The sequence below is a fragment of the Python bivittatus genome, unplaced genomic scaffold (assembly GCF_059951505.1).
Source record: "Python bivittatus isolate LINGU-HERP-01145 unplaced genomic scaffold, Pbiv_v1 ctg000220_np1212, whole genome shotgun sequence".
Classification (NCBI taxonomy): Eukaryota; Metazoa; Chordata; class Lepidosauria; order Squamata; family Pythonidae; genus Python; species Python bivittatus.
The window spans coordinates 3,095,840-3,123,640 of NW_028277048.1; the positions used below are offsets into that span (position 1 = coordinate 3,095,840).

Consider the following 27,801-nt stretch of genomic DNA (forward strand, 5'->3'; position numbering starts at 1 on the left):
ATTCTATTCGTATGTAAGTTTATTTTCAAGCACTTTTTTCAGTTCTTCATTACTCATTTGCAAATGAGTCACCTTCTAGTACATAATCTCAATAAAATTACAATTATATTAGTATACTATAATTGACTTTCTTTTCAAAAAGTTTGAACCATTACCAGTGCTTAGGGAGGTATAAAATAAACAAATGCCCTAGCAAATGTAGTCAGTGCATAGGAATGTGGTACTCAATTGCTCTGTCTCTCTTTTCCTTTTCTCATTCCATATAATGGACAGTTTCAGCAAAGCAGATCCTTCTTGGGCTGAGTTCCTTTAGTTTGTAATAGACTGTAATAGAGCCCAATCAGAATGTGCTATTGGGGAATCTCTTTGAGAGTCATTACAACAAGCCTTTGGTCAAGAACATGAAGTGCTACCAGGGGAATTTAGATCTGTCATCACTGACTGGATAAAACATCTATAGGTACTCAGCTGAAAGTCTCAGATTTATAGTATGAAAGTACAAGAAAAAAAGTAGCATCTATAAAGATAAGTTAGGACACAGAAGATATCCAGTGCTATCTCACTGAGAAGAGAAATGAATATTATTTAAAATTTGGTAAACATTTCTACTTGGAACATAAATGTTCATAAGTGCACCATAAACCTCAGAAGTAAAAAAAAAAATCTGTTGGTATTTCTTTTTTTATTATTGTCTGTGCTGTACTTTCTTTCAGAATTGATTTTCCCCCCCCTCAGTTATACACTAATGTCAGTGCTAGGCAGTACAGTATGCTGTGGTAAGCCACAACGGAAACTTTTCATATCTGTCCTTTTAATTAGAAACATCATTACATTTTTGTCCCTGCATTTGCATCCTATTTAGTGCTGCTGAAGCATTACAAATAACTGACTTCTTAGTTCATGGTTGCACAACTTTTCTTGGGCTAACTGCTTTACTTCAACTTTGAATGGTATACTGAGAGCTCCACTCCAAAAATCAGGGATAAGGAAGTTGTGGGGCCAGGATAAAAAAAAAAAAGATTACATTTAGGTTGTCTTTAATCATTATTTTTTCCTTTTCACAATGTGGTGGCAGTATTTGGTGGTTTCTGGGGCCTACATCCAAGGCTCAGGGATTGGACTTAGAATCTAATGTCTTATACCCCTCATTGTTCCTTAATCTAACAGTTCTGTGTTGGAAAATAAAATTAGTTACTGGTTCTCTCAGTACATAGATTAAACAAACAAAACCCTCAACATACTAAGAAACACTTAAAAAGTCATACTGCATAATAAAGCACATAAAACAGAGAATTAAGAATCTGAATATACATTACATAAGAATCTTGATGATAGGGACAAATTTGCTGGATTATACATATGTTAAGTGTCATATGAAATCACAAAGTTTCCAGCCAATTGCAAAACATAGCTCAACATCACTGATCTTGGAATACCACGTATCAGTTTTCAAGCCACACCCCCTACTATGCTATGTCTAAATTCTAGCACTAAGAACTCAGAATTGCCGCAGCTCCACTCATTATTTTCTGAATTCTTAACCACAGCAACAGAGGTGTAACAGCCAAAAGCTGCAAGCAGCATTTTACTGCTTTAAACAAAGGCAATCTCAGTGTTTTCTTACAAGGATAGCGACAGGACTCAATGCCCTTGGTATAGTAAATGGACAGGGGTCACTGGAACTCACAGTCTCCTTGGTAGAAACAGTCTGTTTTCGGAAACTTAACCTCTATCTAAGCAGTTAAGTAATTTTAAGTGCTAGTAAAGATGTGAAAGAGCTATTCACAGGAAAGGTTGGTTTTCTGTGGCCATTAACATTAGCATATCAGGTCTTCATCTAATCACCTTACCCCAAACTCCTGTTGGAAATTCATCACATTAAATTTATTTTTGAAAGAGCAAAGAGGAACATATTCAAAAGTGCAAAGGACCCAGCTGAAATAGGTTAGCACTCCATCAAAAATGTATTCTGATGTTTAAAAAAAAAAATCAAAATCTTTATTCAACAGTGTCAATGAAGGCACTAAAAAACAACAGCCAGTTAAGTCACAGGATAGGTAGTAAATTCTGATTTTCATCTTCTGTGTTTGCAAGTATTATAGGTTCCCTCTTACACAAAAAACTAAAACCTTGGATTTTTTAAAACTATAAATTGTTGATTACCTACACTGGTAAAGACCTCAAGGCTCTGACCGGATCCTGGAGCAGCAGTGAGCTTTAAAGAATCAAATACCATCAGCTACATACCAAAACAGTTTGCCCCCAAAACAACTGGGCAATTCCAAAATACTATTATTTCCTAGACCATAGCATTACCCTACTACCAATTAGAAAAACTGTTTTTCCTTTGGCACAATGCAGCACTTTTAATTTCTTTCTGCACTTCTGGTGAACAACTGAGATTTTTTAAATGCCTGATTTGTTTCAGCTTACAAATAATTGAGTTGAGCTGAATAAAATAACTTGATCAGAGTCTGGTGAGCAGAAGCAGTCATGCTCAGCTTATAAAGATATTGCAGCATCATAAACCATCTCAAGTGATGTTCCCACACTGGAATCATGTGGAGCAAAACTGAAGTCTGGAGAAATGTATTTATTTCCCAACTGTGAAAGCCTGAAGTCCAGTGATAGCTCTGCCAAGGATGAGTGCGTGGATATCATGAGTCCCTGAAGGCAAAAAGGGGGGAAAATGTTAGAATTGTTTATTTTAAAAAAAATTATGAATTATCCCCTGAAACTGATATCAATACATAAATGAAGCAAAATAATACAACACAAGTTTCTGAATAGTAGGTTTGCTAGGCACAATCATAACCCCATTTTACCTTCGTAGGTGTTGACTGCTTCCAGATTCATGACATGCCTAATAACATGATATTCATCTGCAATTCCGTTGCCCCCAAGCATGTCACGAGCTTGCCGGGCAATTTCTAGTGCTTTCCCACAGGAATTCCGCTTCAGCATAGAGATCATCTCAGGAGTTGCCCTGGGAACACAGGACAAATGCTAGAATGAAACGAGGATTGAAAGGGTGTAGGTTCCTAGGCTTTCATACAAAATAGATAATGTCAAGTTAGATGCGACAGGAATCACACTTAGTGTAACACCTTTTTAAACAAATTAACTGTTGTGGGGCAAAGTATTCAGGAAAGGTGAGCACTCCCCTCCCTGAAAATCATCAGACATAAATCTCCCTGCCTCTCCCCTATTAGCTCTAGAAAGAAACTCAGTGGCACCAATGGGAGATTTCTTTCTACCACCACAGCATTTTCATTGGGATTATGATGAAAAAGAAAAGAATGGCAATAACTACCCACATCTTGTGGTCTGACAATCTTTCTTCCTGCTATTAACTGGTTTTAAAAGCACAGACTTGAGCATTGCATTGTCAGTCTTCCTTTCTTAGTAGGCTCAAGCTTAGTTGCAGCTTCCCAGGCACTTAACACAGAATATTAAATAGCTGATTGTCCTCCGAGAGATGAAGCTGCAGCTCCTTTTTATACTCTCTTAAGCTTAAACTCAACTTCTTTTTCTCCCTCCCTTCCTGTAGCTTAATGGAGACCTTGCTTTTCCTCATGCCTGGTATAAAATGGTAATGGATTACTGTATTTTGAGTATTTCTACCCTGGGAAACTTTAGATCCTAACCTATGTCCAATACCCATCTACATTGGGCTAGTTCCAGATGTGTGCCAACTGCAGCAAAACTGATCTATGTGTACAGCACAGTGAGTAGAAGCCATCAATCAATCAAACCAATCAAATCTTGTTATGGTCAAAGACCAGCATAAAGTAGAAACATTTTTTTATTGCCTCACCCTGCAACATTGGGAGGAAACCACAAAAAAACTGCAATTCATAGGTTAAAAAAATGAGAACAACTTTCTAACTCAATCCTCTCTTTTATCTGTCTCTCTCCAACAGAGAGGTACTGATCTTTTAAAGTGATTCCCCAGATACAAAGTGAAGTAATGCAGTTTGTTTTATCATCCCATGATTTTTCATCTAACTGAACCTCCCCATGAGAAAAAGAAGTCACTGTGCACAAATTCTGCTTTTAATCACACACACAAATATATGCCTACTTGTCTTCATCTTTTAAGCGCCCCAGCTGTAGACAAGCCTGTAAGCCAATAGTGATCTCTGTGAGCATGTCAGCCAACTTCTTCTGGATCAATTGGTTTCTTGCCAAAGGAACTCTGAACTGGATTCTAGGATGAATGGATGAGATAATTCAACTTAAACCATTGTGCAGGAATAGTAAAAAAAAAAGAAAAAAGAAAAGGAGTTGAAAAAATGCTGGAAGCATCTGGAGGATCACCACGTAGACTGATACTAGAAGCTTTCAAGCATGTAAAGTTCATTTTAAAGAAGAATTTAGATATAACAGGCATAACAAAGGCCACATGGAATAGGATAAAGTCATTTCTGTATCCTGTGAGATGCAAACTCAGAAAAAGTGGTGGAGACTCAGAGAAACTTGGTGGGGACTTTGGAGTCATATACTGAGCTGAGTCATTTGCATACAATCAAGCAAACTAGATATATTAAAAGTGACACAATACTCTACAAAATCATTTCTGGCAACAAAATCCAGCCTCAAGTGTGAGTTAGAACTGGAGATATGCTGTTGTCACTTTAATTAATGTACTTGGGAATTATGAAAAATTATGGAGACATCTAAATCTGAAACTGCAATTGCTCCTATTATACATTCCAGTGACCCTAAATATGTGCCCTAGAACAAGTGGTCATGGAACTGTACAAATGGAAACCATCCATGCATAATCTTGAGTGGTACCCTGGGGACCTAGGGCAAAGCAGAAGAATTGTTTGAATCAAAGAGAAAATGCTTGTGTGGTTGTGGAAAATTACTATGGAAAACATTTGGTAAAAAAGAAACTGAAAAGTGAACTGTACAGAATTAATCCTATTAAAAATCCCTGAGATGTAACTAATGAGTTACATATTAAAAGTTAAGAAAGATACCATCAACTTGAAAAGGTCACTAGACTGGTCAGTGAGCTGTGTTAAGAAGAAAAATGTAGAAGAAAACAAAATCTTCAGAAAACAGAAGTATAGCCCAAATAGGAGCATGAAAAGGAACACAACTCTTGCAGAAAAGAAAAATAAAGCAACAACATGGGATTCAAAAAGGATTTGGAGGAGCATATTATCATTAAGAGCAACAACAAGAATTATTTAAACAGGTGGATCATTGTATAGTAGAGACTAAGGAAATTGCAGAAAAGCTGAATTATTTACAATTGACTTCACTGAAGAAAATGTAGGCTAGACACCCATGCCTTAACTGCTACCTTCAGGAGGCAAATCTGAATAACTGCCACAAATAGCAGTGTTAAGTGAAATTCTAGACATTACTGACAAATAAAAAAAAACAAATCACCAAATCTAGATGCTATTTTCAGAATTTTTAAAGAACAGAAATGTGAAACTGTTGATTTTCTGACAAATATATGCAAAATCTGTGGAATAATATAAATCTTAGGGTCCTCTGGGAACGTTTTGGGATCCCAATTTTTTTTAACCCGTGCAAATGAACGACAAACTGGTCAAGTTTGCTGAAAATACAAAATTATATTTTTCATAGTTAAAAAAAGGGATAGCAAAGAGCTGCAGATTTATTTATCCCAATTTGTTATTACAGTAAGCTCTTGATTTACAGGACGTCCGTTTAGCAGACTTCAAATTTAATGGACAAAATCTGCTGGATTCAAATGGCTGTTACAATTGGCATCACAACAGCCTAGACTGTTGCTCACTTTTACCTCTCCCTTTACTGACTCTGGAAGCTCCTCTGGCTCCTACACTGGCTCAGTCCATAAAGCTGGCTCTGGCTCCTACACTGGCTCAGTTCATAGAGCATTCCCAGGCTCTGTTCTTCAGCTTCTGTAAAACCTCTCACCTATGGCTCATCTTCCAGATACTGATCTACCAAGTTTATCTTTGTTGGAGTCATTTTTGACTATAGCACTAGCACTCAAATGCCTGCAGCTTATGCTGTCTTTTGTTCCTTGGCTACAGCTCAATTCCCTTTTTCCTTTAAATTCTTGGCCCATTTGCTTTAACAGACACCCTTTCCCACGTTAGAACTTTAAATCAAGGATTTATTGTATTACAATAGTAAATGGACACTAATTAGATTTGAGAGCCAGTTGGATGTAGTAGTTAAGCTGCTGGACTAGAAATTGGGAGACTGTGAGTTCTAGTCTACCCTTAGGCATGAAAGCCGGCTGGGTGACTTGGGGCCAGTCCCTCTCTCTTGGTCTAACTCATTTCACAGGACCGTTGTTGTGGAGAAAATAGGAGGCAGGAGCATTATATATGCTGCCTTGAATTGTACAACGTAAAGGCAGGATGTAAATCTAATAATAAATAAATAAAAATATAAGCAAGTGAAAAGTGATACAGATTAAGGCTAAATACCCAAATTTCACAAATGGGCTGGAGGTCTCTGACAAGAGATGAATCTTGGAATTATAATAGAATTCCATAATAGAATAGAAACTATACTTCAGAAAGGGCATTACGGAACCTGAAAATATACAAGAAAGGGGTAGCTAAAATGATCAAGCCCCTAAAAGAAAGAACTATTATAAGGAACACAGTGCTAAATTAGAATCCAAAATGATTCTTCTGTTTAGTTGAATAATACTAGTTCTACAGAAATCTACCCAATTAATGCTATTTAAAACAATAATTATACTTGGTGGCTGTGAATCATGCCCTAAATGTTGCTGTATCAGGTCTAAGAGATGTAAGCAAACTCTTCCATATTTTAAAAAAAGAAGGGCCCCTTAAGCTATTGCCAGTTGAATGGGGCAGAGGAAAATTCATGCCTTGTATTGAATCTCAGATGATGTCAGGCAAGCTCCCTGAATGTAAGATATGGGTGTACCAGCAAGAAGTAGATATACAACCTGCAAAACTCTCACTGGTTTCTTAGTCCTGAAATTCTCTATACACTAAATCGTGTGTATTAAAAATATTATTTTTAAAATCTGAAAGTACAGACATGCCAGCTTTTGTATTCTGCCAATCCTGGACAGACTTCATCCGCAGAAGCATGATGAAACCTCAATAACCCACATAATGTCTATTGTATCAAAGTGTTGCTGTTAGAGTCCATGAAATATAAATATAATTTATTATTTCATGGATCTCCTTTCATCCAGTACATCCTCAGCAAAACTGGCATTGCTGGACAACTTTTTTCAAATCTGAGCTCAGTCAAGGATGCACAGTATGGTCTTAAAACAAAGCTCACAATCTCTTCCACATGACTGACATCATGGGATCGTATCACAATCACAATGGTAGGGTAAATGAAATATTAAGGATACCTACATATTAGTATGTAACAGGTCAAAAACTCACGTGAGTAGATAAATGGGTACTCTCACTCCGGTGGGAGGAAAAATGCTGGCGGCGCCTTGCAAAAAGGAGTCGGGAGCAGTTGCCGGTAAGCGCGAAAAACCGCGCGCGCCCAAAAAGGGCGCGAAGCAACGGAAACCCCGCCTCCTGCGCTCGCCAGCTGGGCTCTGCTCTAGGAAGGAGGCTCTGGCAAATCACTTCCGAAAAACAATTGCCTTGAAAACTGCAAGGACTCGTCCAAGCAGTCACTGCAGGGTCAGCAATGACTGAGCGCAGACAAAAATAAATAAATAAATAAATCACTGTAACCACGTGCCATTTCCTGTAGAACACCTTGAGACTTTACCTGTCCAAAGTATACTGCCTGGCTGTCTGCATACAGAACTCAGCAGCACCCAGTGCTCCCCAGGAGATGCCATAACGTGCATTATTCAAGCAGCCAAAAGGTCCCTGTGGAAAGAGAAAGACATTACGATTCAGAGAAGGAATTTATTGATACCATATTTCCTTCAATTCCAAACAAACATTGACTCCCAAAGATCATCCACATGATTCACATCCGCCTTCTACTTACTAGCTACACTATTCAGTCCGTGCAAGCTTACACAGGGGAGTGCCCTAAAGTCTGTTTCACATATTAAGTCCCTTTTAAAATAATGTCACATATCCCTCTGCCTGAAATTAGCATTTGATACAGTTATTTTATAGCAGGTTGTTTAAAGACAGGACCTCATAATATAAACAAATATGGAATACTACATTTATATTTGTTCCTTAGTTGTACCATTTATTGTTGCAATGCAATTTACACATTCTTAATGAAATAAACAGCAAATCTTATAGCTAGATTTGAACTCAAAGCTTGAACTCAAAACGTATTTTCAATCCCTCTCAACATCCCTTGACAGTAAACTAGGGCTAGCACCTCTTGTAGCATTCTTGGTCACTGCACCATTCACACACAGTAGTCCCATTGCACAGAGTCAATGCCAATGAGTATCACATGGATTGGAGGGATCTTACTGCGAGTCCAGACACTTTGGGTAGTAGATTCTCTTCAGGCACTTCTACATCTTCCATAATAATCATCCCAGTAATAGAAGCCCGTAGGGAAAATTTGCCCTCAATCTTTGGGGTGGAAAGACCTTTCATCCCACGTTCCAATAGGAACCCTCGCACTTTGCCATCATCACATACAGCCCACACCACACACAGGTCAGCCATTGGAGAATTGGTGATCCTAAAAGAATAGCAAAGATATTGTCAATTGTTTGGTATGCTACCCAACACAGGCCTTAGAGAAGTCAAGCTAAAACTCAGGTGGCTAAAAATGAACACTCTAAGGGAGGAAATCCAGTGTGAAAACTATCTCTGGATAGTAGCAAAGCTTAGGTGGTATCTAATCTTCCAGGAATAAAATTTAGTTCAGTCCTGTTCCCTCAAATCTGTCACCACAATTATCAGGAGCTTAATCTTTTACCACTATTTCAAAATAATCCTAGTGGCCTAGGTTACTTCCCTATCCCAATCCCTGTATATTAAGATAAGTGCAAACCTCACCAGGTCTTGGAACCATTGAGTGTGTAGGTCTTCCTGGAAGGGTTGTATTGGGCCCGAGTCTCCATGCTACCAGGATCACTTCCATGGTTAGGCTCTGTAAGCCCAAAACAGCCCAGCAACTCTCCTTTAGCTATGGAGAAAAAGTCAAGAGATGAGTATAGCAATTCCCAAAGTACTCCTTCTCCCTTCTTCACAAGTCCTGTTGTTACTCACACAACTTCACAGGGGTAATTCTCTGAAGGACCCTAGTAGGCAAAAAATTTCACAGATTCTATCTACCCTTCTGGATTACGGTATTGTATTATTATTTACAGGGGAATTAGTGAGGTGGCTTCCTTGTTTTTAACATCCTTTTATTCTCTATTCTATTTTAATTTTTATATTTTTAATGTATTTACTGTTTTTAGCTTTGTTGTACACCGCCCAGAGTCGCCTGTGGTGACATGGACAGCTATATAAATTGGTTTAATAAATAAATAAAATAAAGGGTGAGAAGTAATTTTTAAACCAATCAAACAGCTAAAGCTATCTTAATAAACAGTATGATCAAAAATCAGCAGAACCAAAAAGAGAAAATTGAAGCTGATTTGAACCAAACCAGAAGATAGAAGGAAAGTATTGGGAAACAGGGAAAGAAACAAAGAAGCAATTAACTAAAGCATGAAACTGAGGTATAAAAGAAGTAATAGGAAAACTGAAAAAATAAAATTGTTATTAGAATTAAAGAAAAGGTTTTTGTAAAAGCTCAACCAAATTCAAACTGGAAGATGAGGAGGAAATCTGGTAAAGACTTACTTAATTGTTTTTCGGAACAGTGGATGAGATACTATAAGTGTTAAAAGTGAAAATTGGTATAGATTTGAGATACTCAAGGAAACAAAAAAGCAATACCACTGTCTTCTATGTGAATAAAATAAAGGAGATAATTATAATTTGGTTCTTGTGAAAGTTCTGATTATTGTTGATTATTTCCAAAGTTTACAAATCAAAAGATTTGCAGTGAAACTGTAACTAGGGAATTTTCTGAAATACAAAAGATAGAATAAAAAATAGATAAAAGAGAGAAGAGGAGGATTTCTAGTGCATACTAGAAATCCCCTAAATACTTTTAAAAAATCAAATGTAAGAACATCAAGGTGATCTGATGAAGTACACGTTTTTAGGATGTACAGAATGCTGAGATGTCAGCTAGATGGATGGTAGAAGATAAAACTGGTTCTCTTCAGGATTAGGGCAAGTTTAAGTATGAAGTGAATGTGCATGTGTGTGTATGTGCAATAATGATAGCGCATACACCAGTGTTGATATAACTAAAGAGTAATCTTCCACATTCAGTCCTCTAACCTATTTACTCACCCAGGCGTGGCAAATATTTCTGCTTCTGCTCCTCTGTCCCATATGCATATATAGGATGCATCACCAAAGATGACTGAACACTCATGACTGACCGATAGCCACTGTCCACCCTCTCAATCTCCCTGGCCAGGAGTCCATATGCAACATAAGTGATCCCCGCACAGCCATAACCTAAGGCAAAAGAATGGAGAGTTAATCATAAACCCACCTGTGTCAATAAATCAGCGATAACCCTCTAAGATAATTATCCTGGAGGATTCTACCTCCCAAAGATTTATAAGGAAACAGGAAAATAAAGGGAATAATTTATTTTAGGAGAATGGTGCCCTAATACTCCAAGAAGCCTCAAAATTTATTTTAAAAAGCATCTTGCAGATATAAAGCAATTATTACATCTTCAACAGTCCCTAACGTGGACTAAAATCAAGTTTTACTAAGTCTCTAAAAATAATAATCTTAGTACTTCAAGTATGATAAATGATTGGCAGTTCCTAAACCTGGATTTTAAAATTTTGCATCCTATCAATCATCTTAAGAAAGAAAAGCTCTTTCAAGCTTTTCACAATTCATAGCAAAGCATTTAAAAACAAAATCAAACATTTAATTCTGTAAGATAAACCACAACCAGATCAGCAGCACAACCAAATCACATCATATTGTTACTTTTCCAAACACTCTATGAAAGAGCCAAAACTTCATAGCAAGAATTGCCACACACTTTACAGCAAATGGCTGTGGATGAATGGAGACATCCAAAACATACCTCCCATTATTCATTCATCCATTGATTTTAACTATATTTTCCCTTACAGGCCAACATAGCTAAATAATGGATAAACATTAAGTAACAAAACTGCAGATAAAATTCTGAAGTCACTGACTGAATACAGATGCAAACTAGCAGAAACTGATCAGTTGAATAGAAGAGTTATAAAAATACCTAGAATGTGGTGATGATGATTTATCAAAAACTTAAACTACAGCTGAAGTGGAGAATGATATATTGTGAACTTCTCCTCCCAAGAAACATGAAAAAGTTCTGGAAGATCCTTAATTTCTGCTGCAGAAGTAATGGGCCCACGCGCTGTCATGAAAAATGTTTCAACATTACCTTTGATGGTTGGGCCCAAGACACCAAGGGTCCCCATCTCTGACACAATTTCCCGATGAAAAACTAGAATGAAAATAGGAGAGAATAAAAGAGGATGGGAATGTCAGTTACAACATTGTAAGCAAAACCTATTGTAAGAAATATGCATTAAAATGTCTATATTTCCCGGAGGCTTAGTATGCAACATGGAGGCATGAGAAGAGGTAGTGCAGCTGCTTTCAAATTATTAACATATGGGACTAGTATAATGCCGATAAGTAACTTTTATAATTACTGCAACCCAAAAGCCAGCAATTATTTAATTTACATTAAAATCATTATTCCATCTTGATGACTTCCGGGGAAGCAATGACGGACTGAAGATGGCCCTGCAGAGAGCAGATCCGATGGTTGCGGTGGAAAGAGGAGCCAGTGAATAGATTGGCTCCTCGGAACTCCTCTCCAGATCAAGGAGAGGACTAGGATCACCCGCAAGTTTAATCCATACAGAGGCTCCCTGCGAAGAGATCATAGAATAGCAGTCTCTGGCAGGTTTTAGAGCTCTAGGAGCTGGGGGGAAATCATCTTGCCTAAGCTATGGTTTGGTGCCTTCAAAAGGACACTGGGTTCGCCTACTTCCTCTCTTCATCACCTTAGGAAATCGCTTGTTATTGACTTTTTGGATGTTAAGAACCTTCAGAAGGGCAAGTTTCACTATGCCAGGAGAGTTTCCTTCTATCCTTGATGAAAGAAGTTTCATGTAAGTTTATGGATTAAAAATATATTTTTTTATTTTTCAAAAACAGCAAAAGGGGGGACTAGAATGTTGATTTTGGAAAGTTAAGAGGCCAGATGGACTTGAAAGAATATTTTCTGTGGGTTGTTTAAAATTTTATAAAAATATACTGTATATGAAGATTTTGAAATTAACTGTAAGAAATCCTCCCATGGGAAACTTTTGTTGACTGGAAAAAAAACATATGATAAGAAGGGACTTTGAAAGTTGTCTCTGGAGGGAACCAGAGAGAAATAAAGATTACAGTTAAATATTATGTGACTATGGAAGAAATCAAGGCTATTTGGGAACAATGTACTTAGAAATTACTCTTAAGACTGTCTGCTACTATAAAAATGGATTTAACAGAGGCTACAGAAGAGGAACAGATTTTACTAGACAAAATAGAGACTGAGGCTGATCTGAATGTGGATCTAAAAATGGATTTAAAAATGTCAGACTACAAGAGTGATATGGAAAAAGATGCCACACTGGATTTACAAATGAAACCAGCTGATGTCTTAATAATTAAAGAGGACATACAAATAATAAATCAGAAGAGTGACTTGGGTGGCTTTCATCTTGGATTTACAAAAGAGATATGTTAAACTAGTGAAGGAGTTTCTGGGAGGAGATAAAGAGAAAATTATAAGAAATCAACTTATGGGACATTATTTGAAGGGATTAAAGATCAAGCTTTTTAAAAGTAAACAGAAGGAATATAAAATGGATTTATTCAACCAGGGTTAAAAAACCATGTTATGGTTTCTGGTAGTTCTTAATAGAACTTTTTATGACCAGGACTGAATGACAAGGCTTTAAAAATTTGTTTATAGATAACAGATATGGAGAGAGATTTCTTTTGCTTTATTTTTTAGAGAAAGAAATAAGTTGGAATATAAAATGGTTTTATTTAATTAAGGTTAAAATATATAAGTTATTATTTCTGGTATCTCTTAATGGACTTTTGCTGATTAGGACTGAATGATGAGTTTTTACAAGTTTTTTTTATTGATAAGAGATGAGATATGGGAAGAAGAGTTTTTTTAATTGAAATATTAGAGGTGTTAAGTTACTGAAGTTGTTTATACTTGTCTGGAGGGAGGGGGGAGTCATTTATATATCTTTTTTTTGCCTTTTTATTTTTTTTCTTTGCACATTTTCTTTGTTCTTTTCTCTTTTTTATATTTTTCTTAGTTTGTATTAGTTTTTTATTTTTGCATTTGTAAACTTTAATAAGATTATTATTTAAAAATCAGTGTTCCATTTTAAAGAGCAGATAAGATAGCATATGACATAATGAACATTGAACCACACACACACACACACACACACACACACAATGTTTATTCTTTCAAGTGAGTCTTGACTCCTAAAGGCTACATGGACTAGTCCCTGCAGTTTTCTTGGCAACATTTTTGGAAATGGTTTGCCTTTGCCTTCTTCCTTGGACTGAGAGTAAGTGACTAGCCCAAAATCACCCAGCTGGCTTTGTGTCCAAGGTAGGATAAAAAAGACAGCCTCCTGGTGTCTAGCCTGGTATCTTTAATCATTACACTAAACTGGCTCTCATTCATTCATATATATGAATCACGTATACCTGTTCACTGGTGTGAGTTATGGTGGTATTAGGGATTGTCATGAGGGCTCTATTGTCATCTTCTAGCATACTATCTGATGGTACTTCTCCACTGAACGTTGGTAATTGGTCTCAAGGGTTGACTGTAGCTAGTTTATCCATGATATTATGCCTCATATTGGCTGCTGTACTCTGTAATGGAAGGGGTGGCAATGAAGACCTGGAAGCTCCTTACAATGTACGGAGGTTTCCACCCCAAGCCCAACACCCAGAGATTATACGCCAGCCAGAAAGAGGGTGGGGAGGTGGTGTCTGGTGAGTCACTGTCCTGGATGAAACCTAGAGCATCCAGGAGTACATCACTAAGATGGCACCCAAAGATGAGCTGCTGAGAGAATGCCTGACATGGGAGGAGGTTCAAGCAGAGGAAGTGCCATGGCAAGACAAGACCCTACATGGGATGTACCATCAACAGATAGCAGATGTGGCTGATATTGGGAAATCCTACCAGTGGTTGGAAAGGGTTGGACTAAAAGACAGCACTGAGGCACTGATCTTAGCAGCACAAGTACAGGCACTAAGCACCAGATCCATATAAGCAGGGGTCTACCACACTAGACAGGACCCAAGGTGCAGACTGTGTAGAGGGGCCTCAGAGACAGTCCAACACATAGTGGCAGAGTGTACAATGCAGGCAGGAACAGCATACACTGAATGGCACAACCAAGTAGCTGGCATTGTGTACAGGAACATCTGCACAGTGTACGGGCTAGACCCTCTTAAGTTCAGAAAGGAGATTCCACAGAAGGTCATGGAGAATAACAGGGCTAAGATCCTGTAGGACTTTCAGATCCAGATTGACAGGCAGGTACTGGCCAATCAACCAGACAGCGTGGTAGTAGACAACGACCAGAAGACAGCGGTGGTGATAGATGTAGCGGTGTCAAGCAACAGCAAAATCACAAAGAAGAGTATGAAAAGCTGGAGAAGTACCAGGGCCAGAAGGAGGAACTAGAGAGGATGTGGAAAGTAAAGGCCAAAGTGGTCCCAGTGGTGGTAGGAGCACATGGGGTTGTGACTCCTAATCTGGGAAAGTGGCTCCAACAGACCCCAGGAACAACAACAGAGCTCTCTGTCCAGAAGAGTGCAGTGTTAGGAACAGTTCAGATACTGTGCAGAACCTTCAAACTCCCAGGCCTCTGGTAGAGGACCCAAGATTAAGGAGATGCATACCACCTCCTTAAGTGAGAGGGGGATATATATATATATCTCGGCTGGATAGTGTAGTGGTTAGAACACCACCTTTGATGCAGGAGACTGGGGTTCAAATCCCAGCTGGTACCTACCTTACCAGTTGGGGTCCTTGGGCAAAGACCCCCTAACGCTTCACCTGCCTACCTCAAATACGAGAGTGACAGAAACTAAGAGAGTCATGCCAGCTCGGACATCGCCCGTATTAACAAGGTCCACGTCAGATGTTGGGGAACCAGGACAATCTGATGTTAAGTGGGCTACTGGAACAAACCATACATGGACGAGACAAGAGAACCTGGAATTGATGGAATGCTATTAGAACAGCAGACCTAATGAGAGGGATATATGAAACGTATGAGGGAACTATGGATAGACAGAAGGTCTACATCCATACTAACTGAGAAACAACTAGTTACCCAGCGCTTCAACATAGTAAAGAGGAAGCTGCTCTCAGAACCTGAGATAGACCAACTCCACATTACAACCCAGACTCAAGCAGACCTGGAAGAACAATTGGATGTGCAGCCAACACCTGAAGCTGGAATGTCACTGCCACCCCTTCCATTACAGAGCACAGCAGCTGATATGAGGCATAAGATCATGGATAAACTAGCTACAGTCAACCCTCAAGTCCAATTACCAAGGCTCAGTGGAGAAGTACCCTCATATAGTATGCTAGAAGATGCCAACAGAGCCCTCCAATCAATCCCTACTACCACCATAACTGAAATCAATAAATTGGTATATGCTACAGCCACTGTAATCCTGGAAATGCTTGGCTACACGATCAAGAAGAACAGCAGTATATACCCACCCTGGAAAATGAGATTGGAGGCTAAGATCAAGGCAACTCAGAGAGAAGTCAGTCAGCTGCTAGAACTACAGAAGGATGTGAAGATTAAGGATAAGACTTGGCTACTGAAAAAATATATGGGCCTGACTCCATCTGAAGCCCTAGAGACTGCTAAACAAAGGCTCACAGCACTGGCTACCAGGCTAAGGAGATACACTAGAGAAGCAGAGGCCAAGAAGATAAATGCCCTGTTCTCCAAACAACCATCCAAAGTATACTCCCAACTGCAGTGCAACCACACAGTAACAGCTGAGCCACCAGCAGTGGAAACTGAACAATACTGGAAGAACATACGGGAGAAAGAGAAGACACATAATACCAGTGCAAAGTGGCTGCAGGACCTGAGAGCAGACCACAGCAATCTCCCAGAACAGGAACCAGTCACCATCACAGTAGCAGACATCCAACAGCAAGTCAAGAACATGAAAAGCTGGACAGCACCTGGCCCGGACATGATCCACACCTACTGGCTAAAGAAACTAACAGCAGTGCATGAATGCCTAGTAGCACAGATGAACCAACTGCTAGCAGCAGGCTCTCACCCAGACTGACTAACACAAGGAAGGACAGTGCTGATCATGAAAGACCCTCACAAAGGAACAGCACCATCCAACTACCTGCCAATAACCAGCCTCCCCACAACATGGAAAGTTCTATCAGGCATCCTAGCTGCCAAGCTACAAGACCATATGAGCCAGTACATAAGCACAGCTCAGAAGGGCATTGGGAACAACACCAGAGGCTTAAAACACCAGTTACTCATAGATAGAGCAGTCGCCTGAGACTCAAGGTCTAGGCAGAGCAATTTGAGCACAATGCCACACACATGGATCTGTGAATGCCTGGTGCTATACAAAGTCAACAGAACACTAAAGACCTTCCTCAAGAACTCAATGGGACTGTGGAAGACAACACTGGAAGTCAACTCAAGACAGCTCGCACAAGTGGCTATCAAGTGCAGCATATACCAAGGTGATGCACTGTCCCCATTGCTGTTCTGCATAGGCTTAAACCCCCTCAGCTAGATAATCACAAGGATTGGATACGGGTACAAGTCCAAGAGTGGAATCACCATCAGCCACCTCCTCTACATGGATGACATCAAGCTATACGCTAAGAGTGAACGAGACATCGACTCACTGATCCACCTGACACGGATCTACAGCGAGGACATTGGGATGTCATTTGGACTGGAGAAGCATGGCAGGATGATAGTAAAGAGAGGGAAGGTAGTTAAGACCGATGGAGTGGAACTACCAGTGGGCCACATAGCAGACATAGAGACCAGCTATAAATACCTTGGTGTCCCACAGTCACATGGGAACCATGATTAGGAGGCAAGGAAGACAGCAACATCCAAGTACCACCAAAGGATAAGACAGGTCCTGAAGAGCCAGCTCAATGGGAAGAACAAGATCCATGCCATCAACATGTACGCCCTGCCAGTCATCAGATACCCTGCCGGTATGAGTTGGCCAAAGGAAGACATGGAGGCTGCCGATGTGAAGACCCGGAAGCTCCTCACAATGTACAGAGGTTTCCACCCCAAATCCAACACCCAGAGATTGTAAACCAGCCGCAAAGAGGGCAGGCGGGGTCTGATGAGTGTCAAAGCCACTGTTCTCCCACGTAACCCGGAGCATCCAGGAGTACATCAGTAAGATGGCACCCAAAGATGAGCTACTGAGAGAATGCCTCAGGCAGCAGCAGACATGGGAGGAAGTTCAAGTGGAGGAAATACCATGGCAAGACAAGCCCCTGCATGGGATGTACCATCGACAGATAACTGAGGTGGCTGACACTGGGAAATCCTATCAATGGTTGTAAGGGGTGGACTAAAAGGCAGCACTGAGGCACTGATCATAGCAACACAAGAACAGGCACTAAGCACCAGATCCATAAAAGCAGGGGTCTAGATCCCAGGAACAACATCAGAGCTCTCTGTCCAGAAGAGTGCAGTGCTAGGAACAGCTAAGATACTGCACAGAACCCTCAAACTCCCAGGCCTCTGGTAGAGGACCCGAGATTGAGGAAGACACATACCACCCATAGGGGTGAGAGGGGATTTTTTTTTTTTTAATAAAAAAAACTTCTGAGACCTAGATAGATAGGTATCATTTCATTTCTGAGATCTTGATTACCTAAAAGGAAATCAGAGTACACTTAACTGAGAAATACTACCACTCCTTTTTTGAAATTGATCCAAAACAATTTATTAATTCTTTCAATGCCCCCCATGCTGCTCCCAGTCAGGCCACTGAATAAGTAACTTAGCTATTTAATGTGTTGGCACATTCAGCAAATGTCAAACAGGAGATTCTCTATTTCTAAAGAGAGAATAATACTCTCAATTCCTGTCACAATGTGTCATGGCATGTAAGACAATGATAGGCAATCTGTTGCCCTACATAGGTTTTGAATTTCAATTCTATCAGCTTCAGCCAGATCAGGAATTCCAAGGGATTGTGGAAGTTGTCATCTCTAAGTACGGAGGACACCAGACAGTTAATACAAAGTTACCTTCATTTCGATTGGCCATGAGGATCCTGGGCATCAACTTTTCCTGGCAATAGGCACGAAATGAGTCCCGGATCATTATTTCCTCCTGAGTCAGGAGCCTTTCCAGCTGTAGGGCATCACGCCAGTCAAACTGGGCTTTTGGAACTGGAAGAAGAAAAATAGAACTAGCTTAAAGAACAAAGGGACCGACACAAAAGTTCCCTCACCAGTATGAGAGGCACCCATATGACAAGGCCTACTGCAGCAATGGGAGTACACAGTCCAACTGATCTCCCCACAGACAGTAACATGAACAGCACTGAAAAGTTGCATAATTGGCACATGCAAGCTTGTATAGATCTCTTTGCCTGGAGTTACAAAAAGATTATTCCTATACACACAGCACAAGAATATTGTCCGTTTTAGTATTCCAAATGTACACAGGCAAACTGCAGAACTGCAGTGACACAACTCATTTTTCTTTGAACTATGATGTTTCGTATTTTAAATCTTTGTTTCAAGGAGTGAAAAAGTTTTTCTTAAAGGCTCGTATGCATTGTTCAAAGAGAAAAATGTAATACTGAGGAAAATACTATTTCATAAGGGACAGGCTGTTTTTATACATATTCATGGGTTTTTCAAGAGTTAATTTGTGGCCTTAATTATTCTATTTCACCTATCTGGTTTCATCTTCAGAACACCTGAAATCCTGGACTGCATACAGTTATTTTATGCTATTTGTTAGATTTCTATCCTGCTTTTCCTACAGGAACTCAACAGTTATATAGCACTTCCTGCTCCCATTTTTCACCACAATTACAAACCTGTGAGGTGTGGTGGGCTGAGAGATAGCAGGTTGCCGAAAGCTTTCCAGTCAATTTCCCTGGCTAGGAGTGAATGCAAATCCATGTCTCTCCAATCCAAGTCCAACACCTTAACCATTATACCATCCTGGCTCTGGAATATACAAGCCATTCTTATATTCCACATAATTTGTTATTTGTAAGTTGAAATTGCAAGCTCAGTGGGGCTTATTTCTGGAAAGACACACATACAATTGCTTTATAAAATTGTCAGTTATGATAATGGCAGTATTTGCAGCCAATGGTTTGTATCTTCCAGAACAGGATATCTGGGACAACTTTTGTGGGAATAAAACCTTTAAATTATCTAATTAAAATTTAATCTATTTAATTACCTATTAGATGTACAGATCCTGTGGAAACTCACAATATCCTTCCTCAGATCCATCAAATTAATGACAAGGAATTAAAAGTGAGAATGTATTTTATAGCACCCAGCAAATAGCCTTCCAATTTTTTCCCAGTGTAAGGATCCATGAAATAGGAGGAACATTGTTGCAAGAGTCATGGTGATTTAAAGTTGCATATCTGCTCACCACCACAGTTAGCAAGAAAGAGGAATCTGCTTACCTTTTGATCCGTTCACCAAGGGCTTCCCTTCTTTTTCTGTAACATACATAAGTGACAAAATAAAGCCATTTCTCAGTCCAATGGTCTCTTCTGTGCTCCTTCCCCATAAAATCCAACATCCTAAATAGGTTTATCTATTTCTTAGCAGTGGCTCTACTATCTCTCCCCTCACCCCACTCTGCCACTGTTAGCAAAAATTGATCACTGACCTTTTGGCACAGGTGCACTAGTGCTCTGTGCTCGAGTATCACAGAAGTTTGTCACACAGCGTCTGCATTGCAGAAATATCCGGCTGGGTAACCTTAGCGCCATGGAGGATAAGTTCCTGGAAAAGGTCAATCGGAGAAAATCGTCAAGATCCTAGTAAGTCATGAAAACCACCTGGAGTGTTCAGCTGCCCTCCTTCTCCAGCAAAATGCTGGAATAGCTGATGATGATACTCATAGCTCAATTCTCCCCTATTTATAACACAGAACCGAGAGTTAAACTAAAGCACTACATACTAAACAAACAGGCAACAATTTCTAGGGTAAAGAAACAGCCAAATAAAGTGAAGGGAAAGAAAGGGGAAAAGGTATTCAAGCAGTACACCAGGGCCTTTAAATGAGAGAACAGAGGATGTTTGAGGCCCACTTTCAGGAATCCGATCCACCTCTGCGGGAGAGAGCGGGGCCTAGCGGTGTGCAGAGCAGAAAACACAACCGGTGCGTTTTCTTCTGGGGGAGGCGGCTATTACAAGCGCCTATTCTCCATCTGAGGGCAGTGAGAAGGAATCCGGCCAGGGATTTCCCTTCTCCTCCCAAAAAGTGCTGGGAGCGCCACTGGCGTCAGGGTCAGGCCCTCCAACCCTTAATTCAAAAGAATACTGACCGAGATTGGGGATAGCCCAGGCTTCGCTTCACCCCTCGCTCCCAGCTTTGCTCAGAAGATTGACAGGCCGGCAGGCTGACGTGACGTCTCACCCCGGGTTCGCCACAGCCCCTCCTTAGGCCAATGGACTTCGCCTGCCCTTCCTTCCTAGCTGCGCGAGGCGGCGCGCTGCTCGCCCATTGGCCAGGCAGGGGAGGCGTGTGGCCACGACGCAGGCGGCGGGAGGAGGGGAGCTCGGCGGCTGGGGAAAGGCAGGGGCGAGGGAGTCCCGAAGCGGCTCCGGCGGGGCAGTGCTTCGGTCCTGCGCCCGTGGAGCTTTGATACGTTTCTCTTTCCGTTCCTTGGCAGTTTTTTCATTCAGTCTTGTATTGCTGTTTATTATACTGCTTGTTTGCCTTGTTTATCTAACGCGCATATAAAACTTTTAAAAAATAAAATTGCACCTTTTCTCGCTTGAGCATCAATCCTGGTAAGAGCTGTACAGCTTAAAGGGGTGTTTCTTTGCAGAGAGCGGAGGCGCGGGTTCAAACACTTTTTTTAGGGGAGGGTGCCTTCAAGTCACTGTTGACTTCTGGCGACTGCCTGGACTAGCCCCTGCAGTTTTCTTGGCACGATTTCGGAAGGTTTGCCCTTGCCTCCTTCCCAGGGCTGGGAGAGAGGGGCTGGCCCAAAGCCACCCAGCTGGCTTCGTGCCTTAGACGGGACGACAACTCTGCGTCTCCCGGTTTCTAGCCTGGTGCCTTAACCGCTATACCAAACTGGCTGTCTCAAAACGCTTTTTCCTTTTAATGAACGTGGGATAGCAGCCTGAGCCGAGTGCCCTTTCACAACTGTTTTTAAAGGACTGGTTCAGGCCTTATGGGGAAGTGATTCTGAGCATGCTTCATTACTGGCGGAGTGCCTCTGAAAGTACCAGAAATCACTGATTTTTCACTATAAGCTGTGCATTTCATGGCACCTCCTGCTTTATTCAGGTCTGGTTTTGCTGGTTCCAGCTGGGTTGGCTCCTCCCCTTTTGCCCCTCCCATTGCCAAGCCGCCAGTATGCGGTCGGCTGTTTACTCCACCCCCCACCCCCCCCACCCCCACTTCCCAGTTAGGAAAAAGCTGGATGCTTACTCAGCACCTGTTTGCTCAGACTCCGATTAGGCAACTACTCGTTACTTGTGTGCTTCTGGTATGAATGCACAAAAGCCCCTGTTAAAATGGACTCTTACACCGTTCTTCTATTACAGTATTCCATGTTTATGGTTACTGTCTTTTAGTCTAGGCATACAGGGCAAGAGCAGCACAAAAATTGCTCATGAATAAGCAGATACAAATCGGATTATATTGATTTCGACTGGAATGCTCTTTTTCCAGTCAATTTTGCAATTCAGTCTTACCAAATAACCTGATACAGCTCATTGCCTAGAACCTTCCAGTTAGTTCTACAGGGTGGATATTGTTTGGATTTTCCCTTTTTATATAAGTAGTGTGCATATTTCCCTAAATTTCTTTTTTTTACCTAAGGCTGAAGCAGGAATATTATACAAGGGTTAGGGAGAATTAAACCTTCCTGACTACTTTGTTTTATTTACTTTGCTAAGTAATAAGGGAGAAATAGAGCTATTTTCCCCCTTTTAAAATGCAGGTACAGGAGAAAATCTGTTGGTTCAAACTCCAGACTTGGAGTACCAAGCTGTGTTTTTTTAAATGTTTAATTTTGTTAGTTAAAAACTGGTGCATGTTAAAGTGGAGAATGTTGATAGATAAGGGGAGTGCAGTAGTTGTCATCCATCCACCTTTCCTAAGGACATTTCCTCTCAGTATGCTTCAACTGTACCTTTCTTTACCTTCCCTGTCCTCCCCCACATCCCGGCCACAATGGTAAAGACTCCCTCTAATCAAGTTTGGCTCTCACTGATTTCATGGGTTCATTTTGCAGTTGTTTTGCCAACAAAATGCAAGTGGTTTGCCATGTTTTTTGACTTCCAGTTCTAGCTTACAGCCCTAAGATTTCTGGGTGATGACCCCTGAAGTATTAAGCAGGTCCAGCCTTTTTGGCTTTCTGAAATCAGCTAAGGTTAGCTGCACTGCACTATTATACCAAACTTGCCCTTGTTAACAAGTTTTTGGAGGTAAAAGTAGTGGAAATAAATAGGAAAATTACAAATTATAGAGGACATCATCTAGACCTTCAATAACGTTCCTTTAATGAGGCACTGAAAATTAAAAGGCTTATTTGGAAATTCCCCATATATATGTCTGGTTCCAAATCAAAATATACATATATCCCCATCATCCTATTCTCTTTTGGGATAACCAGCATTATGCAAAGTGCAGAAAAGGTGTAAGAACTTGTGAGTGAAAGAATGTAGAGGCAGGAAATAAAAGAGATCTAATTAGTTCCTAGCTTACACCAACACCATTTATTACATTTTGAGGATTTCACTAACTTCATCCAGCCATGACTTTCTCAATGTTCCCATTATTTCTTAATTTATTTACCCTTCTTTCATACATTTGTTTCACAGTTTGATCCTTATTCTATCTAGATGATCAAACTAGAACATATTTCTTTTATACCGTTATAATACATGTTCGTATTCAGTCCACATTCCTTCATCACCGATTGTTTTCTGGCCCTACTTTTTTTACCACAGGCTAGATGAGACTAATACCATCAGCCAGGCAATGTTGTGTAAACAGGGCCTTTGGGTGGCATGAAGCCCCCTTCTTAAAAATTAATTCATGGCAATAAGAGCAACAAAATGTAATTATTTCTCCACTTTTATCATGTCTGCAGATTGGCAGCCTGTTTAGGGTGACCTCATTCCTCTTGGAGAGGAGGCAGCCAGACAAACGCCTGTGAGGCTACTGTGAAGAATATTCTCAGGCATCTATTGAAGAAGGACACTAAGATCTCCTCTGAGCTGGACCCTGGCTATGCATTTTTAGTGGAGTTGACTGAAGCACTGTCTGCATGGTTATCTGGTTGTGTTTGAGCCTTTTGGTCTTGAGGAAACAGACAAGATCCTTGGGGCTGTTAGTTCAGCCATGTGTATTTTAGATCTATGCCCATTCTGGGTGGCTAAGGCCCCCTGGGAGACAGCATGTAATTGGATCCAAGCAGTGGTGAATTCATTCTTGAGTGAGGGGTGGTCCTACCTGCACTCAGGTAGGTGGTCTGCCTGTGTTTAAGAAGGCAGTGGTCTACACTCTCAAGAAACCATTTTTGGACCTGACAGTACTGAACAATTTTTGTCCTACCACCAACTTCACCTTCTTAGGGAGGATTGTTGAGAAACTGGTTGGGCTGCAGATTCTGAGGGCCCTGGAGGAAAGAGTTTATTTGGACCCCCTTCAGTCAGGGTTCAGACCTGGTTATAATGCTAGGATGGCATTGGTCACACTTATTACCTCTGCAGAGACCTGGATGGTAGGGGGTGCATTTTTCCTGGCCCTCCTTAATCTCTCAACGGCTTTTGATACCATCAACCATGGTATCCTTCTGGACTGGCTCAGGGGTTTGGGAGTTGGGAAGCACAGTGTTGTGGTGCTGCTTCTCCTTCTCCAGGGTTGGCTCCAGTCAGGGTTGGTAAGGGAGAAGAGTTCCAGCCCTAAACCCCTAAATATGTGTGATTCCACAGAACTCTGCTCTTCCCCCACTAGAACATCTACATGAGGCCACCAGGTGACTTCCCCCAGTGGACCTCTGGGTGCAATTCAAGGTACTAGTTATTACCTGTAAAGTTTCTCATGACACAGGGTTGGGTTATTTGCAGGACCGCCTGTCTTCAATTATTTTTGCTTGTTCCATAAGATCTGGAAGGGTGGACATGCTCAGGTCCCCATCTAATCAGACCCAGGAAGTGTGCCTTCTCTGTTGCAGTGTCTGCCCTATAGAACAGCACATCTCCCAAGACTCAGATAGCCCCAACTTGCTGGCCCCCTTCAAGATTTTTATGCAGTTATCTTGCAGACGTACAGGAATATTTTTTAAAATAAAGAATCCTCCTTTGACAGACTATGCACATACTGAAAAAATATTCAGAGGTAAAATGTAGAGTTAGCATCAAACTATCATTTTACTGTGTTGAAATTCTAGACTTCTAGAATTCTGCAGGGGGGGAAGTTGCATTTACAAGTGTGCAGAATACTTCCATGCTTGCTCATAACATCTCTGGTATTTAACAGGGGGGATGCAGTGAGCATCACTGGTGATATTGGAGCCCTTTATCCCACCCAATCCTATCCTACACATGCAGCACACACAAAAGTCAATCTGGAGGCAGCCTGTATATTTTCAGAGACTGACCTCAATTTTCTTTCAGAAATGGATCTCAAAGACATGTAGATTTCTCTCACTTGGACAAGAAGATCACTTTTCAAATTGTTGTAGAGTTATGACAGAATTCTTTAGCTTAGGCAGAGTATCTCCATTTGGTATATTACATTTTTTTTCTCACTAAGAGGGGGAAAAAGTGTAGGAATAGCACTAATAGAATGTTTGTTTCTGGTTTTGTATCATAATGTAATTTTTTAAAAGAAAGTATGGTCCTGTCTTATTTAGAACACTTTTCCAGAGGGACAACTGTGTTAGTCTTCTGCAGCAAATCCAAAGAGTCTTGCAGCATCCTTAAAAGATTAAGATTTTAATGCCACCATTGTGGCTCAAAGTTAATTTCATCAGGATCTGATTTAGAACATTATCAGAGAATTGAAATTAAGGGGATTAAGGGGCATTTCCTTAAAATGGAAGATTATGCTTTAGAAAAAGGTGTAATTAACAGTGAACATGACAGAAGTGCTAAATACTATGAAAGGCACAAAGAGAAACCGAGTATAGATTTTCCTCATTATAACTCAGAATCACCCATGTAAATTACGCAATAGCAGCTCCTCATAAAATTAATAATTAGCTATACAGAAACTGCAACCTCAAGTATGATAATGGCCCCTAGTTTAGATTATTTCCAAAGGGGGATTATGCAGATGTGTGGAGAAGATGTCCCTTATGTTGCGTTTATCTCCTTTCTTCGAGCAGTGAGAAGTTTCAGGCTATAAACCTTTCCAGAACTTTGTAACATTTCGCCTTAATCAAAATTATAATTGTAAATTAACACAATTATTGTGTTGGGGCTCTATTATATTTTCCCTGTGGTGAGGCACTTTTTCTTATTTTGCAGTGGAGTAGAGCTGTTTTGCCCAGAGCAGATCAGAATGGATCCCCCCTCGCTTCCATGTCCCAGTGCTAAGGGCAATGGTTACCTGCACTTCGTAGGATGACTGATAAGACATATTCAGTCTGCAATCTCCATATTGTTCCAAGGTCGTGATGTCTGGACCTCTTCCATTCCTGGTTTTTCATTCGCCTAGCCCAGTGTTTCTCAACCTTGGTGACTTTAAGATGGGTGGACTTCATGGCTGGCTGGGGAATTCTAGGAGTTGAAGCCCACCCATCTTAAAGTGGCCAAGGTTGAGAAACACTGACCTAGCCCAATACTGGAGAAATCTGTTTTGTTATTTCTTTTGATCTAGGATGTAAATCAGTCCTTACTTAAAGAAACAAATGTGCTTTAGTTTGAATTGCAGATAACCTTTTAAAGGCTTAGGATAGGGAATTATGGCAAACAATGCAGAATAAGAATGTGGTTCCTCTGATGAGCTATTATGTGTTTTCATTATAAAGGATATCCATGCACAATCTTCACAATGGGAGACTCCCAGCCAAGGTAATTAGTGTAAATGCTTCCAATGGCTTTGTTCCACAGTATGTGCCATAATAGTTTTAGTAAAAAAAACAATGCAGGGCAGGGCATGAACTCTCACAATAATCATCTAACAATGTAATCTGGCTACAACCTTTGGAATTCTCTGTCTGCACCCCAATAATCATGCTGGTTAGGAATTCTGGGACTTGTAGCCCTAACAGACTCACGGACTCCAGGCTGGGGCAGGCTGCTTTAGATTCTTGCTAGAGGAAACTGTTTATTAGCTTAACTTCCCTTTTTTTGTTTGATTCCATTTCAGTGAGAAACTTAACTAGTTCTGAGTTGTTCCTATTGCTTTCTCTCCCATCTTATCTAAAGTTGTCAACATTTTTAAAACTTGCACTAGTTTTTTTAATGTAATTTTCAAGTTTGTACTCTTGGTGGCTAGAATCAGCATAAGTAAACTGACTATATTTTTAATGAAATATTAGTACACCAGATTTTTACTGATCACTAAACTCATTGGGACTTATTTCTGTCTAAATCAATAGCAGTCCTTTTATGACAAATTAAACATTATACTTAAACGGGGAAGGAATATAGTATTCCATCCATTCAAGAGTCTTGCCTTCCATTCCATTTTTCTATCAAGAAGCTTCAGTAGCCTGAATTCTTTATCAGTAAAGCTGAAGTTACAGTATTGTATTTTCTCAAGTTCTTCAAGTGAAATCATGATAAGCAAAAGAAAAGCAGGGTATCCTGCAGATATTTTTAGAGATATGCATATCTCGTACAATACATAAAACAATGCCATTTGTACAGATCAGTCATCTGTGCACAATTTTTTTTATATTGTTAATTAGAAATCTTCAATGCTATAAAATATACAAAACAAACAAGAACACAGATAGAAAATAAGAGAAACAAAAAAGAAATTAAAAAAAGAAAAAACATACAATTGTGCCTTCTACCCTTCTTTCTATTGAGTAATTGTCATCTTAAACTTTCCTTCAATCTCTTCATCTCATTTTTAATCCCCAGATCCTGAAATCATCTATTCATTTTTTTCTTCTTTCAGCAAAAAGTCCATATAAGGGTTCCAGTCTTTTAAAAAAGTCTTTATCCTTTTTTCTCTGACTGGTCAGCAAAACTGGTCAGCTTTGCTATTTCTGCAAATTCAGTTATTTTTTTGATCCAATCTTCCACTGTAGGCATTTCATTGCTCTTCCAACTTTTTGCATACAATAATCTTCCACAGTTACCATATACAATATTAATTTCCTATATTTCTTTTCTTTGTCCATAAAACCCAGTAAGAATAATTCTGGTTTCAACGTGATATTAGTCTGTAATATCTTTTGCATCATTGTATAGATTTGTACTCAAAATTTCTTTGCTTTTTCACAAGTCAACCATGTATGATAGAAAGTCCCCTCTTCCTTT

At 40.1% G+C, this 27,801-nt stretch overlaps 1 protein-coding gene across 1 annotated transcript; it reads right to left on the bottom strand.

The window, feature by feature from the left end:
• Nucleotides 1-665: 665 nt before the first annotated feature.
• GCDH (glutaryl-CoA dehydrogenase) lies at nucleotides 666-20,796 on the bottom strand. The gene is made up of 12 exons (XM_088137652.1): nucleotides 20,664-20,796; nucleotides 20,003-20,118; nucleotides 19,794-19,829; nucleotides 18,382-18,525; nucleotides 11,422-11,484; nucleotides 10,311-10,481; nucleotides 8,955-9,084; nucleotides 8,418-8,634; nucleotides 7,741-7,844; nucleotides 4,085-4,210; nucleotides 2,826-2,986; nucleotides 666-2,667 (listed from the first exon to the last, which is right to left on the bottom strand). Exons 2-12 carry the CDS (start codon nucleotides 20,103-20,105, stop codon nucleotides 2,594-2,596), a joined length of 1,329 nt encoding a protein of 442 aa, XP_087993778.1. The 5' UTR covers nucleotides 20,106-20,118; nucleotides 20,664-20,796; the 3' UTR covers nucleotides 666-2,593.
• Nucleotides 20,797-27,801: the final 7,005 nt, after the last annotated feature.